General features: G+C 38.6%; 1 protein-coding gene across 1 annotated transcript in view; it reads left to right on the top strand.

The window, feature by feature from the left end:
- LOC127630272 (1,4-alpha-glucan-branching enzyme-like) overlaps positions 1-17,049 on the top strand; it is a 234,992-nt gene that overhangs the window by 171,229 nt on the left and 46,714 nt on the right. Inside the window, exon 14 of the mRNA XM_052107764.1 lies at positions 16,459-16,589. Within this exon, the coding sequence (XP_051963724.1) occupies positions 16,459-16,589 (131 nt within the window). The remainder of the gene's footprint in view (positions 1-16,458; positions 16,590-17,049) is intronic.

The following is a 17,049-nucleotide window of genomic DNA, read 5'->3' on the forward strand; positions in this document are numbered from 1 at the left end:
CCTAGGGGTACACATACATTTTCCACCTTACACTTTGAATGTTTAAATGAAGCAGTCATTATGTACAAGAGCAATACAATAATTTGTGTGTTATTAGTTAAAACAGATTGAGTTTATTTATTATTGTAACTTAGAAGAAGATATATATACTTAATTGCAGGTAATTTCAAAGGGTTCACATACATTTTTACTTGCCACTGTAAATTATTAAAAAGTAGTAAAAATACTAGAAATAAAAATATGAATATAAATTCAAAATAATGGAAATACTATTGGGAAAGTTATCAGGGAAAGTAATAGTCTAAAATTGTTCAGTTAATGTTATTGACTCCTCTATTAAGATGTCTTTAGAAAAGATGAGCTGAGCTTTAAGCAAGTCTTGGGTGTCTGAATGTTTGTAATTGCTGTGTATCATCGTTGTCTTTTCCCAGGGTAGATAATCGACAGTAAATACCTTGGCACCCACTCAGACACCCAGCTCTCTTACTGTCTGCACAACTCTAACAGAGTGGTAACAATGTATCGCTCCCGAGAGTAGAGCATTTTTGTGCGTGACCTGGCTTCTTAATTCCCTCTCAGCTCCTTGCATTCAACTTTTCTACACTTGGCGGGAGTTGCTTCACTAGTCACCACTGCTCATTTTGCAGTCTGTGGATGTAGACTGAGACCAGTGGGTGGATAGGGTGGGCAATAAACTTTGGAATGCCTACCTGCCTGAGGGAAGGGTACAAGGGACTATGGAGGGGCAATGTCAGCAGTGTGTTGTGTCAGCAATGTGGGAGACCACTGTTCGGATCCCGATTTGAAACCAAGAAGGAATTGCATTTGCATAATTGGTAACAAGCAGAATTCTGAGGTTGCATTTTTACTCAACTGATTGTTGGGGAGTACATTTAATTAAATATGCATACCTCTTCACTGTTTTACATCATTGTACAGCTGCAAACAACTCATTTCACACCTCACTATTAGCACCTCTTGGTGGACATTTTACCCCTAAAAAGTAGCTCACATGTGCCCATACGCCCAACAACACTAACCACTTTGGCCACTGGGGCAGTGTTTTGAATTTAGGTAACCACAGACTGCTTTTAGCAACAAAAAAAAATAAATCAACCTTCGCTTTCCGATTTCACTGTAATGCAAACTAATTGTTGAATCAGAGTTTTGAACAGATTCACAGATTTGAACTTTGAACTGATGGCACGGAAATAGATCAGACGCGTTTAATTTTTGTTACTGAAATTTTTAATAAAAGACGCTATTAAACATCTGTCGTAAAGGTGCTGTTGGTGTTTTCAGCCTTTCCCCTAACTTTTTAGCTATAGCTTCAACCACATACCCGCTCTTCAAAACCCAGCCCTACAAAGACATGTCAGCCAACTTGAAGTCAGCGAACCCTAATGTGCAAAATTATTGACAGGCAGAGAGCATTTCCAATCGTCTGAGTTTTCTGATTAGTAGAAAATGACAGTCGGTTCCCACTCAGTTTTCCTATTTAAAGTGCGTAGGGTATCTGTTAGGTAGTAGGGATTTATTATGGATGGTAATCCCAAAGAAGTTGCTTGTTGCTCCTTAAACAATTTAACTTGCAAGATTGTCTACTTTTCTAATCACACTGAGTCTTATTTACTAATAACTGTGTACAGGTTGTGTATTTATGTGTGCTGAAAATTGTCTTCTGTTAAATTTCCACTGTTTTTACAACAGGTGCACATGCACGTTTTGTTCTTACCTTTGTTGATGAATGTGGCGCATTCTAAATGAAGGAGCGCATCCCTGCAGTGAGTTCTTAGCCATACAAACTCCATGTATTTGTCAATCATTGCAAATGTATCCTAAAAGATGCGCTCTCATCTATACTATAATCAGTTTAGCGATTTATATAATCAGATTTCTATATATTTAATTTCTATAATAATGTAATTTCTATGATTGTGTGTGCTTTCAGGTGGTTCTAAATTTTATGAATAAATCTAAGTGTAAACTAATTGTTGAATCATAGTTTTTGCATGAAAACTTTCGCACACTTGTATCACACAGAAATATGTGCATATACACGGTTAATTAATGAGGTCCAATGTCTTTAAGAAACTTAATGGGCAAAAAAAAAAAAGTGCATCAAAATTATCTGCAAAAAAATAGTGTGTTTAAATAATCTAGATAATCACAATGTTGCTTAAATTTATATATTTTAATTATATAGTGACTATTAGGGATGCACTGAAGCTTTTAGACGGATAGGGTAACGGTCCGAAGAGCCTGATCCAAATCCGATACTGTGTGTTAGTCATGTTTGTTACCGTCAAGCTCCAAAAATGACATAAAAGAACCATAAAAACACAATTAAAGTTGTTCATATGACTCGTGCATTTTATTCAAAGCCACTTCAAGACGTGCGATAGCTCTGTGGATCACAAAAGGCTGTGTTTAATAAGTAAATATGTAAAATGTACACCCAGCTTCAGCGCGTCAGTGAATGGCGCTGCTCTTTTTACACACACTTGCGGCTATTTTTAGCCATCACAGCGGTATGAAATATTTGAGCGCTACACACGAATAATATCTCAGATGTAGATGCTCAATAGTTCGGTTCATTTCTAATATACATTTAGAATAGCACTGGAGGTGCATTTTATCTGATGAATAAGAAGCTAATTAAACTACTATGAACTTGCCTACAAACAAACACATACAGGATTTCCTGAAGAGTTCAGAATGTCAAAATAAAAGCGTGAGGGTTTAAATGTTAAAGGTGCACGATTGAGATGTATTACTATATATTACTATTATAATATATTATTATTATTATTATGAATTGTTTACAAATTATAATATTTAAGTTGAATGGGTTCTAATTTGAACAAAAAATAGATCCGAATCCTTTAATGTCCAGATACAAGTGGAATGTTTTTACTCATACTGGAATTACTGTTAATTTTGCAGTGTACTAGTTAACAAAGTTTTTCTTAATAAGCTTTACATTTATATTGAAATAATGTGAAGTTAGAGGTTTGTGCTTCTTTACAAATTAAAGAGTACACCCAATTATTTCCACACAATAATGTAAAGATATTCTAAACTGATTATGCAAAAAAAACAACTCTGGTATCGGATCATATCGACCGATACTGAGATTTCCGATATCGGATCAGAAGAGAAAAAGTGGTATCGGTGGATTCCTAGTGACTATTCTATACATATCAACCAGCCCTGCAGGAGACTTTACTTTAAAGGGTGGTTGCATCGGCTGCTTTCTTGTTTGAAGCTGTTTCTCAGCAGGTTTCAGAAGTCTATAGCTGCAATTCAAACCGAGCCCTGTTCATGTGCTGCTACAATCAAACAGATCGCCCACTGTGCTTTTAACAAGGTTGCTGTTTAGTACCTCAGCCCTGGTCTCTCCTGCTACTTGTGTCTTTTTCTCTGTTTCTCTATTCCTTTTGACCACTCACACACACAGCTTTTCTTGCATGCGTGCTAAAAAGCAGCCGACAAGACAGCGCATGGGTACTAAACTGAGTCTGTATTTGATATTAACGATAATGCAGAAAGACTTATTAATTTGTTTATTTATATATATATATATATATATATATATATATATATATATATATATATATATATACATACAGGGTTGGGAGGGTTACTTTTGAAATGTATTCCACTTCAGATTACAGAATACATGCTGTAAAATGTAATTTGTAACATATTTCGTAGATTACTCAAGGTCAGTAACATATTCTAAATACTTTGGATTACTTCTTCAGCACTGGTAGATTTTTTACTTGTTTTGACCATAAGAACTGTCAGTACAGTAAGACAAAATACACGTTAAAAATACATTCTCTAAATATTTTAGGCAGTGTTGATTCTAAAACAAGATCAATCACATTGATCTTGTTTTATGGATGTTTAGATATTTTCAAAGGAAAACAATACAAAAATTATTATCAAGAATCAGATTTTTGCCCTAATATCAAAGATCTTACTAGAAAAAAATAAATTATGATCCAATGTGAAATTTCTTGATAAAAAAATATGATCGTGCCTGGTGTACACTAAAGTCTTCAAAGATAAAGGATAACTGGCTCAAACAAGGACAGAAAGAGATGTGTAATTCCAGATGTACAACTAAACAAGAGGATAAGTACATAAGAGTCTCTAGTTTGAGAAATAGACGCCTCACAAGTCCTCCGCTGACAGCTTCATTGAATTCTACCTGCTCAACACCAGTTTCATGTACAACAGTAAAGAGAAGGCTCAGGGTTGCAGGCCTTATGGGAAGAATCGCAAAGAAAAAGCCACTTTTGAAAAAGAAAAACAAAAAGAAAAGGTTAGAGTGCACAAAGAAATACAGACATTGGACAACAGATAATTGGAAAAGAGGGGGGGGTGTCCTCTGGTCTAATGAAACAAAAAATGTACTGTTATGTTTGGAGGAAAAAAGGTGAGGCCATCCCAACCATGAAGCATGGGGGTGGCAGTATCATGTTGTGGGGGTACTTTGCTGCAGGAGGGACTGGTGCACTTCACAAAATAGATGGTATCATGAGAAAGGAAAATTATGTAGATATATTGAAGCAACTTATCAAGACATCAGCCAGGAAGTTAAAGCTCTGTTGGAAATGGGTCTTCAAATTGGACAATGACCCCAAGAATACCTCCATAGTTTCGGCAAAATGGCTTAATGACAAGAAAGTCAAGGTATTAGAGTGGCCATCACAAAGTCCTGACCTTAATTCGATAGAAAATTTGTGGGCAGAACTGAAAAAGTGTGTGTGAGCAAGGAGGCCTTCAAAACCTCTCTCATTTACACCAGTTCTGTCTGGAGGAATGGGCCAAAATTCCAGCAATTTATTGTGAGACGGTTGTGGAAGGCTACCCAAAACGTTTGACTCAAGTTAAACGATTTAAAGACAATGCTACCAAATATTAACACAGTGTATGTAAACTTCTGACCCACTGGGAATGTGATGAAAGAAAAAAATGCTAAATAATAAATACATTGCTGAAATAAATAATTCTCTGTACTATTATTCTGAAATTTCACATTCTTAAAACAAAGCAGTGAATCTAACTGACCCAAGACAGGGAATGTTTTCTACGATTTAATGTCAGGAATTGTGAAAAAATGTGTTTAAAATGAATTTGGCTAAGCTGTATGTAAACTTCTGATTTCAACTGTATATTTTAATAAGGGAAAGTGTTTTTTGTGATGCTGTAACTGGTCAAGTTTTTACCACTTTTAATCAACTTTTTGATTACACTAGGTCATTTCAACAGTCTTGCGTTGCGTGATTTATGTATCTTTAAAACTAAAATATTCCATTTAATCTCTCAATTAATACGAGGACATGAAAACGGCATGCACACTAATTATAACACATTTTGAAAAATGCTATTGAATGTAGTTTTAGATTTAACATGTAAACATAGGACATTTCAATGTATTCTGCTATTTTAACAAATTGTTTCCAGCAGTTATTTTATGTATATTTATTCTGTATGTCTCTTTTTATGGCATTTAGATGCTTCACATCACAGGCCGTAATATTACAAATGTAATTAATATTAGAAGGTTTTACTCACCCTCCTTCTTAATTAATTGCCTAAAAAAATGGTATATCCATTTTTTATTTATTTATTAAAAGAATTTGTGCACTGTTTATTAAAAAAAAAAAAGTAATGTCCTTGTACAGTAATAAAATATTCCCCCATAGGATAATTCCAGTATATTTTAATAGTATCTCTTTCCACATTGTTCGTTTGATACGTCTCTGTATTTCACATTTGAAGTCATAAAGAGCCTAAAAAGCCAATAATGAAAATATAAGAGAAAATATTCATGCCTTTTTTGTTTGAACACAATATAATTACATGCCATGTCAACTGCCAATATATCAACAATACATCAGCTATCGGCCACACTGCTCTCTGATATCGGCTTTGGCAAATCGTATCATTCGACCACAAAATGAGTTAATCCGTTTATCTGGGTGTTGACCTAAATAAGTGGTAATCTGATTTTACTATAATAATTGTTACACCTATAGAAAGGATTTCTTTTGTGTGTTCATACTGTGTATGACAACGTAGATTTTGTCCAAATCCTCAATATGGCACCATGGGCCTGCCAGGAGCCTTACAGTCCAAATCACAATATGCAAACTAATGAGTCAGAGGTTATGTAATTTACCAAAGAAAGAGCAACTGAATACATTTTTTTAAGTGACATACCAAAATGTTACCGCTGTAGCTAAGGTAAAAGTATATACATAATCAAATCTTTCTGGGATTTGTGTGTAAAATTCACTAAAGTCTTCAACATGTATTGTGTTAAGAAAGAAAGATTTTCAATCCTTTAAGATCAAAAAAAAAAAAGTCAGTAACAAAAATGTAATGAATGCAGAATGGTATTGTTAAATTTATGGAGTCAAATTAAAACTGAATTAATACCACATAGCAAGTCTATGCACCGGTGTGCAGGTGAGATGGACAGAGATGTCCACATTTTGCATTATTTCATAGAAAAACTATTTAAAAAACAGTGCAATCGGACACTCAAACATCAGTTCCTCCACTCACATCACTTCATACCTAAGCATACTTTTAGCTATGAAATGAAACAATGACAGGAAAATCAATTAAAACGTTAAAACTGTATGTGTTTGTACTAAAGAAAATAGTTCCAGCACTATGTAATGCACATTATCTCCCTCATGCCACTTCGGCACCAGTAGAGTATATCATGACAATGAGGAGAATTGCCTCACCTCCACATGTCTACTTAAAATGATCAGCTTTTGTGTCAAGCATGTTGAAGAAAATTGCTATACATCATACATGAACCTCAAACTGAAATTACATACAGTAAATTCCAATGCACTTATTTAAGGTTACTACAGTCTTTTTTAACTGTTTTAAAGATAACAGTTCGTTAATAAACTTTGTATATATATTGCATGTTTATCTGTACACAGATGAGCCAAAACATTATGACCACCTGCCTAATATGCTGTTGGTCCTTCTCGTGCTGCCAAAACAGTGCTGACCCACTGAGACATTGTCTCTACAAGACCCCCTAAAGGTGTCCTGGGGTATTTTTCACCAAGACATTAGCAGCAGATCCTTCAAGTCCTGTAAGTTGCGAGGTGGAGGTGCGTGGATCAGTCCAGCACATCCCAAAGATGCTGAATTGGATTGAGATCTGGGGAATTTGGAGGCCAGGGCAACACCTTGAAGTCTTCCTCATGTTCCTCAAACTATTCCCGAACAATGTGTGCAGTGTGGCAGGGTGGCATTATCCTGCTGAAAGAGGCCACTGCAATCAGGGAATACCATTGCCATGAAGGGGTGTACCTGGTCCGCAACGATGATTAGGTAGGTTCAAATTGAAGTCTACATGAATGGCTGGACCCAGGGTTACCAGAGCATCACACTCCCTCCACTAGCTTGCCATCACTTCCTCAGGTGAATGGTGCACACATTCACGACCGTCCATGTGATGGAAAAGAAAACGGGTGTGACCAGGCGACCTTCTTCCACTGCTCCAAGGTCCAGTTCTGATGCTTGCATGCCCATTGTTGGTGCTTTAGATGGTGGACAGGGGTTATCATGAGTACTCTGACCAGTACGCAGATGCACATTCCTCCCGTAACCATCATTACAATTTTCTGTGACTTGTGCCACAGTATAACTTCTGTAAGTTCAGACCAGACGGGATAGCCTTCATTGCCCTTGCGCATTGATGAGCCTTGGGCACCCAACACCCTGTCGCCGGTTTGTGGTTGACCCCCCACGGACCACTGTCGGTCGGTAAACCTTGCCATTTCAGAGATGCTCTGAACCAGTTCTCATGGCCATAACAATTTGGCCCTTGTTAAAGTCACTCAGGTCTTTACTCCTGCCCATTTCTCCTACATTCAACATGTTGGCTAAAAGAACTGATTGTTACCATCTAATCTACTCGGACCTTGACAGGCCTTGTTGTAAGATGATCAACATTATTTGCTTAACCTGTGAGTGATCATAATGTTTTGGCTCATCAGTGTACTGTAATTCCTATACAGGTATGCTGTATAAGGCTAAACGATATATTGAATATGCATAGAATAATTGCCGATGGACAGTTGAATTATTGAAATTTGATGTACACCTGAGGGGTAAATGCAGCCACAATGCAAAGGGGAGTTTCGATTTTCAATGCTGGAATCAATTATTCCATAATTAATATGGTTACCACATGTGGATGCATTTATTTCAAGTCAAAAAAATGTGTGGGCAACTGCTTCCTTCAATTGTTTAGAAACAGCCCAAGATTTCATTACTAGTTTGAAAGACTTGACAGAACCTCAGTTACTGAAACATAAGCATCGCTTTAGAACTTGTAACAATGGCTTGGGCTGTTTCTAACAAGTTATTAGAGAAAGAGTGTGACCAAGCATGTGTTGTTTAAAGTATCTGCTGTGGCAGTAATGAGCAGTGTTTGACAGTAGCATCTCTATAGATAACTAAGCTTCCTTTCAAGTCGGTCACTTCGATGCTCACCAACGAACAACATATCCTTTAACACTTCCACGTTTTAAACGTTATTGTTTTGTGATGGTGTTGGTGTTATTTGTTTTATTGGAAAACTGTACGAAAGTCTCTGATATTGAGTTGGCATAAGTTCTCTCTTGAGTGTTTGAGAAGCATTCTTTAGTGGCCCTCTCCAAGTGAGCCTGAGCATTCTTAGCTTGACGAATGGTACTTACCGAGTCGGCACGACTCCACGTCCCATCGTCTGGTGTTGATTTTCCTTGAGCTGTATGACCAGCTGGTTAAATAGTGGTTAAATTGAATGACTGTTCTGAGGATTTTCAGTGTAGCAGCTTTCATAATACTCGACCGTGCCATGCAAAGGGGCTATACAGAGTTTACCGCAATTGAAGAGCCAGTAGTGGAACACTTATGACCTTCCTCGACACTGGGATGGAAAGCCAGGCCGGTGCACCCGTCCAAGCCATGTCGGCTGACGTCTTCACTCGTAGGCAAGGCCTACGCTGCGGCAAGACAGGCTGGATCAGCCCAGCACACCATGGCGGTCATGCAGGCCTACCAGGCTGACCTGCTCAAGGATATGGATGACAATGGTCAGATTCCGAGTCTTTTAATTAGAATTCATACGGTCAACTTCCATTTGGTGTGCTATGGAGTTGGTTGCGTTTTTGGTCTCTCCTGCAGAGTTTGTCGATTTCCTAATTTATTTATGTTATGATTTTTACTATATAGAACATGCCTTGCTTGTCGAAGAATGAAGAATAAATCTGGTAGAGGTACTAATGCTGTGTCGTCTCATCAGCGCCCTACTTCATGTGCTGCGCATGCGGCTTTGCAGTCTTTGAGTGACCCAGACAATCAGGCGGAGTCACCTGCTGACAATGCGGCGTTTAATGCTGAATGTTTATCATCAATACGTAAGGACATCACTGAGATATTCTTTCTGAGCTGCAAGATGTGCTGGGGGACGATTTATCTACCATTGTGGCCATTGGCGGTGAAAGCCAAATTCACCAATACTATGGTTACGGTGCAGGCTGACATGGTGGCGATGAAAAGTATGATTAAGGACATTGAACAGTGATTATTGACCTGTACTGACGATGGTATAGTCATACAAGAAGGAGTGGATTCTCTTAATGTGGAGGTGACGCATCTGGAAGACAAATGTGAAGATCTTGAAGCGAGGTCCCGCCGTAATAATAATAGAATCGTGGGGGTTCCTGAGGAGACACTTGCCTCCACTTCTGAGGTCTCTAAGTTACTCAGAGATGCCCTGCACCTTGATAAAGATATCCTTGTTGACAGATCGCACCGTACGCTGCAGCCTAAACCCATACTCCACGATCATCCATGGATCATTATTGCTAAACTCCACTACCATTCGGATTGTGTGGACATTCTGCGACAAGCAAGGGAGTCAAGGCAGTTCAAGTTATTTTTATAATAACACGAATATATTTTTTTCCCGGACATTACCTCTGAGGTGGTTCATGCCAGAGAGGCATTCTTGGAAGTGTGGCGGCAACTGCGAGGGATCCTGTGTGTCCAGTTTGGATTTCGGCACCCAGCCCGTTTGCGTGTCACGTATGACGGCATTGAGAAGCAGTTCAGTTGGCCGGACGAGGCACAAGCAAGTCTTTATTGTGTTGAAGGACCAATTTCATGAACATGAAAATGTCTGTGGCTTACACAACTCACACGTTCTCAAATGGCGAGATGGGATAACATGTCGGGCATTTTTATTTATGGTTTTATTTTGCTGTTGATTTTGGAATATGGTCACAGTAGATTGGAAACACTGGTCATAATCTACTTTAACTGGTGAGTAGAATAGATAAGGACCCATAGTGACTGAGGGGTACAATGAGACTGGGTGGATCGGAGAGTATATTTAAGGATACATATTATGTATATTACTTGTTTTAATCTGCAGGGGCTCCACTGATAGGTGGTAGTTCCCTTATCATGAGTGTTGCTTATTTGAGTTGGCTCCCATTGGAGTCTGCACAGCGATACACTGTGTTCGGGGATGTGGACTTTAAATGTGGAGGAGGGTGGGCTATGTTTGAGTGTGTTATGTAATATGTGCTGTGGCTTGTGGGGGTCCCTTGTGTGTGTGTTTTTTTTCTCACTCTCTCTTTGGGGGATCAGAGTTTATTTTCTTCTTATAGTATAATAAATGACTGGTCCTCTTAGTAGCTCTAGTAACAGTACCAGGGGATCATCTATTCACTTTTTGAGTTGGAATGTATGGGCAATCCGGTTAAGAGGTCGAAGATTTTCTCCCACCTGAAATTTCTTAACAGTGATATTGTCTTTCTACAAGAAACCCACTTAAGAAATGAAGATCACTTGAAGCTCAGAGCTTCATGGGTAGGTGAGACTTTTCACTTTTATGTCCAGAGGGGTGGCTGTGTTAATTAATAAAAGTGTTCAGTTTTCCCTCACCAAGGTCATTGCTGATAATAACAGCAGATATTTGATTATAGTAGGCATGTTAATGCTGAACCCCGTTCTGTTAGTGAATGTCTACACGCCTAATAGATCCCAATTTCATAAATAGGCTATTCTAAACCCTTCCCTCCTTGAATACTCATAAGTTGATTTTTGCTACTGATCTTAATTGTGTAATCGACCCTGCTTATCAAACCGTTGAATTCTAACTCCATCTTCTATGTCCAGGGCAGTATCAGAGTTCATGGCTTGCAGTGGGTCGTAGATCCATGGAGGTTTTATAATGCTCAGGCCTAGGTTTGTTCTTTCTTTTCCTTGGTACATCAGTCCCATATTGACAATTGTTTTTATAGATAATATTTTTTTTTACTTTTTTTTTTTTTTACTAATATTTGTATTATTCCTAATCAGTTAAGTATCATACTATTGCTATCTCTGATAAGCTGGATGTTCCCCCTTAATTTGGACATCCAGCTTTCTGCTCGACCCTGCTATTCACGTCCTTGGAGATTTAATTCTCTGTTATTATCTGAAAATAATTTTACTGAGTTTATCTCAATGTCAATTGATACATTTATGGCGACTAACCAGAACAGCGAGACTTCCTTCTGTTTATTGTGGAAAACACTTTTTTTTTAGGGGGACAAATTATTTCATATTCTGCCCAGTTAAATAAGCTTAGTACTGCTAAGCTGCATAAGCTCAATTGCGACATCTCCAAGCTAAACCAACAGCTAGCATGTAGCCCGTCTCTTGAGGGGTTTAAGCGCAGTATGGATTTGCACGTTGAGCTGGACCTTATTGCAACCGGGAATGCAGAGCGATTAGTACTGCAGTCGCGCAGCTCATACTACGAGTAAGGAGTTAAGGCAAGAAAATGCTTTGTTGCATAAACTGAGTAGTTTGTGAATAGGCATAGCATCATGTGGTTGTGCATTTTGCACTTTATTAATTCAAGAGAAGTCAAATAATTGGGTGTGAGGCGCTAAACTACAGGACAAACTGCATCAAGCATTGATATAATATTGTATACAATTCTGTTCCCTTTAAAAATGGATGATTCCATATAATACAGGACAGTCTGAAGAAAAACATTTGATTAGGCCTTTATTTTGGAGAACAGAGGAGAAAAAAGCTGTAGTTGCGCTTGTCTGATTTGCTGTTTGTTGTGCGCTTCCCACAGAATGTGCATATTAAGAATTTCTCTTTTCTCCTTGTCAATGGTCTGAAAACAGTTTGCAAGAATTTTGTCTTTGCTACGGTCATCTGGCCTTTGGCACCTGGACAGGTGCATGAGTGGTGTGGCAAATAAATCACCTGGAGCGTGCAGTCTTCCTAGCTCTCAGAGCTTTTTGGTCAGTCATGCAGGGCATTCATGTACTGATCCGGACAGGCAACACTCTAGCAGTGGCATACATAAACTGCCAAGGGGTAGTGCAGTCACGCCACAGACCCAGAATCTTTTCTATTGCGAAAAGCATTTCCTGTCAATATGTGTGATGCAAGTCTCTGGTCATCTGAACTGTGGCGCAGATTTCCTCTCAAGTTAATCACCCAGGAGGAGTAGAGATACACCATGAGACTGGTGGAGGAAGCAGAGATGAACCTGTTTTCCTCCCTGGAGACCATGCACTGTCGCCTCTGATACTCCATGACTCAGGCTCCACTTGGCTTGAACTAACTCACAAATGACTAAAGAATATGCTTTCCCATCTGTTCGTTTGCTACACCAAGTGTTGTGCAAAATTCTTGAAGATTGGGAAACCGTGCTGTAGGTTGCGCCAGACTGTCCCAACTGCCCTTGGTTCCCAGAGCTGGAAAAGCTGTTGGATGCCCCTGTTGTCTCTCTCTGAAGGCCACACTGTTACAAGCTTTGGTTTCTGTCAAAGAGGTTGGGAATCTTCAGACCCTGTCGGACCATGATTCTTGTTTTGAATACGTACCCGGTTTGTCAAAAGCAGTTCACAAGCCTAGGGAGGGTAATGTGCCCAAGGTTCTGACCCCTCCTTAAGAGTGCAGATGCTTTCTTTCCTCTGTTTGTATCAGACGAAGTGTAGAGACTGCACATGCTCTGCCCTGTGAGGGCGCTACAATGCAGGCTGACAGATCAGCCCTTTGTCTGCTTTGGATGCCGTTCAAAAGCTTTGGCCATCTCAAGGCAAAACTTTCTCACAGGGTTGCTAACACAATTGAGCTTAATTATAAAATGCAATGTGTGCAGTGTCACATGAGTTTTAAGGCAGACTCAACCAGAAGCATGGTGTTCTCCTAGGCTTGGGCGAAGGGTGTATCCTTGGAGGACATCTGACTGGCTGCAGGCCTTCCCAAATCCTTGCTGAAAAGGAGAGTTGATTTCTCAATGTTCACTGCATGATGGTTCATGTCATTGTGTACTGGCTGTTGGTCTCATGACCATGCCATTTCTTGGCTCTTCAAAGTGTGAAGAACAAAGTTTTAATGTACTAATATTTTGTTGGCTAGTGGCATTACTTTATGTCGGTCAATGACTATTTTGAACTGTTTTCCCCACTGCAGTGCAGATGGTATCTCTGTACAGTGTTTCACTACCCCGTGTTATTGAGTTTCTTTTTTTCCTTCCTATTGTTCAGTACGGAAAGGAGACTATTTAACTGCCATTTCAACTTCCACAATGATTAGTAGTTATTCATTTAACTACAATTCACAGTCTGTGATACCAATATTTTTGGTATCAATACCAATATTACTGGTAATGCGAGGAATATTTCACATTCGTATGTCCCCACATGAAGTTTTGGGGGGATAAGACTTTTGTAAATTTTCTGTTCTGGTATAAATTGTTAGAAAACGTGCAAGTCACGACTAGTGTTTTCTTTAGTGTGTTCTTTTGTATGTCTTTGATTTAAAATTAAATTGAAACCATGTGGTTTTGCAGTTCCTATTAAAGTTACCAACCAACTGGAAAACTCTGAGAATTCATATTATCATTGCTCTCAGTAATGCCATAAATGAAGCATAAACCAGGCATGAATAATGTAGAAAACAATGTTATCTCAATGCAGATTAATTCTGAGTAAAACAGGAATATTCTGGCTCCCTTTTGAACAACTGTCATCTGGATCTCTTGCCTGTCCAACGCGAGTGCCTCTTATAGTATCTCTCTCATATTCAGTTCCCAAATTGGCTGAGGGTCTGGGCCACTAAAAATAGTGGGGCAGGGTGACATTGATAATCTCTCATAATGACACGTTACAGAGCCGTACTTTCTTCTGAAAACCAGCAGCTAAATCATTCGCAGTCATCTGTCTCTGACAGTGAGCTCACTTTTACCTCAAGAGTGTCATCTGGGTTTCTTTTGGATAAAAAAATTTGCACTTCAGGAGTTGGGAGTTTGAATAGTTTGAAGGGTTTGTGTTTTGTGGGAAAAAGATCTTCAATGCATTGATCCTTTGAAAATATTCTTCTGAAATTTCACTGTTGCAAGCATAAGCTGATCTGGGAAACCAAAGCTTTAATATCAAAACTTAAAAATGAATGAATGTCTTTGCATTGTATAACCAACATCAAACTGAGTGGGGTTTATCTTAAAGAAATATAGCAATTTCTTTATACATATAGAGACATATATATATATATATATATATATATATATATATATATATACTGTATATATATATATAGAGAGAGAGAGAGAGAGAAAGAGAGAGACATATACACACACATATAGTTAAAGTATTTAGCCAAATACTTTTACATTTTGTTTTTCACAAGTCCTGACATTTAATTGTTGAATTCATTGGCTGTCTTAGGTCAGTTAGGATCACTACTTTATTTTAGGAATGTGAAATGTCAGGATAATAGTAGAGAGAATTATTTATTTCAGCTTTTATTTCTTTCATCACATTCCCAGTGGGTCAGAAGTTTACATACACTTTGTTAGTATTTGATATCAATGCCTTTAAATTGTTTAACTTGGGTCAAACTTTTTGGGTAGCTCTCCACTAGCTTCTCACAATAATTTGATGGCATTTGTCCCATTCTTCCAGACTGAACTGGTGTAATGGAGTCAGGTTTGTTGGCACTCTTTTTCAGTTTTGGATTGAGGTGGCCACTCCAATACCTTGACTTTGTTGTCCTTAAGCCATTTCTCTACAACATTGCAGGTTTGCTTGGGGGTCATTGTCCATTTGGAAGACTCATTTGCGACCAAGCTTTAACTTCCTGGCTGATGTCTTGAGATGTCGCTTCAAAATATCCACAGAAATGTCTTTCCTCTTGATGCCATATATTTTGTGAAGTGTACCAGTCCTTCCTACAACAAAGCACTGCCACAACATGTTGCTGCCACCCCCATGCCTCAAGGTTGGAATTGTGTTCTTCGGCTTGCAATCCCTTCTGGGATTGAGCTGCACTTTACGCACCAAATTACATTCACCTCTAGGAGACAGAATGTGGTTCCTTCAGGCATTTGGGTGGCTGTGGCTCAGGTGGTAGAGTGGGTTGTCCACTAATCGCAGGGTTAGATGTTCGATTACAGGCCCACATGACTTCACTTGCCGAAGTGTCCTTGGGCAAGACACTGAACCCCAATTTGCTCCCAATTGCAGGCTAGTGCTTTGCATGGCAGCTTTGCCATCATTGGTGTGTGAATGTGTGAGTGAGATGCAGTGTAAAGTGCTTTGAATACCACTAAAGTTAAAAAGGTGCTATATAAGTACAGACCATTTTCCATTTATTTACCATTTGAAAATTGTTCCTAAGGATGAACCAGTTTGTGGTGGTCCATCATTTTTGTTTCTGAGGTATTGGCTGATTTCTTTTGATTTTTCCATGATGTCAAGCAATGAAGCATTGAGTTTAAAGGTAGGCCTTAAAATACATCCACAGGTACACCTCCAATTGACTCCAATTAGCCTATCAGAAGCTAATTGGCTAATTGCCTAAAGGCTTGACATCATTTTCTGGAATCATCCAAGCTGCTTAAAGGCACAGTAAACTTAGTGAATGTAAACTTCTGACTGACTGGAATTGTGATATAGTCAATGAAAAGTGAAACAATACATCTTTTAAACAATTGTTGGAAAATGTACTTGTCAAGCACCAATTAGTGTTCCTAAGTGACTTGCCAAAACTATAGTTTGCTAATATAAATCTGTGGAATTGTTAAAAATGAGTTTTAATGACGTCAACCTAAGTATATGTAAGCTTCTGACTTCAACTGTTTTTATATATATATATATATATATATATATATAGCAATTTTTCTTCCATAACTAGTGTTGCAATTGCCCTCAACCTCACAGCCATTTTTATAATCACATTTAGACTATTATAGATGGGAACCATCAGTGTTTTCAGAACTGTGTGCTAAAGATCAGGCACGCATAGTCTGAAGTCAAGAGCATGTGTGATTAAAAAGAGCTCAAATCTCAAGCAGTCTCATTTGGGCTTAACCTTGAATTTCTCCATCTTTCTCTGCTGTAGGCTTATGTCAGCGCCAAGCACGAGGAAGACAAGGTGATCGTCTTCGAGAGGGGTAATGTCCTCTTCATCTTCAACTTCCACCCCACCAAAAGCTACAGCAGCTATAGAGTTGCTTTGGGGCCGGCAGGGAAGTATCCTTTACCTCTGTAGCACTCTTCACATTGTAATAATGAGCATTCTTGCATTATACAGGGATAGTGCTTTAGAGCTGATGTATTATTTTTTTAATGTTAAAATTATTTAATGTATCCCAGTTTAATATGCAGAGTTAACTACTGTATAAGTAAGCAATTAGTAGGTTGATTTTTATGGCGGCAAATCAGTGCCAATAATCTGCATGTGTTAGTGAGGCACGTGATAGATTAAAGCCACATGAAGAAAAAAGAAGAAAGTTTTAAACCCTTGTCCACATTTTTGGCACTTGTGTGCAGTAGTTCATTGCCACACAAGGAAACGGGAAGAGCCTGAGTGCTCATTTTAAACCCTTGCAGGCACAAAATCTCCTGTGCATGCAATAAAAGCTCTCGCATGCAAAGAAACCTCTGCCGCTCGAGCAAAATCATTCATTCAAACTTTGCTTGTGTGAACACC

The sequence above is a fragment of the Xyrauchen texanus genome, chromosome 36 (assembly GCF_025860055.1).
Source record: "Xyrauchen texanus isolate HMW12.3.18 chromosome 36, RBS_HiC_50CHRs, whole genome shotgun sequence".
Taxonomy (NCBI): Eukaryota; Metazoa; Chordata; class Actinopteri; order Cypriniformes; family Catostomidae; genus Xyrauchen; species Xyrauchen texanus.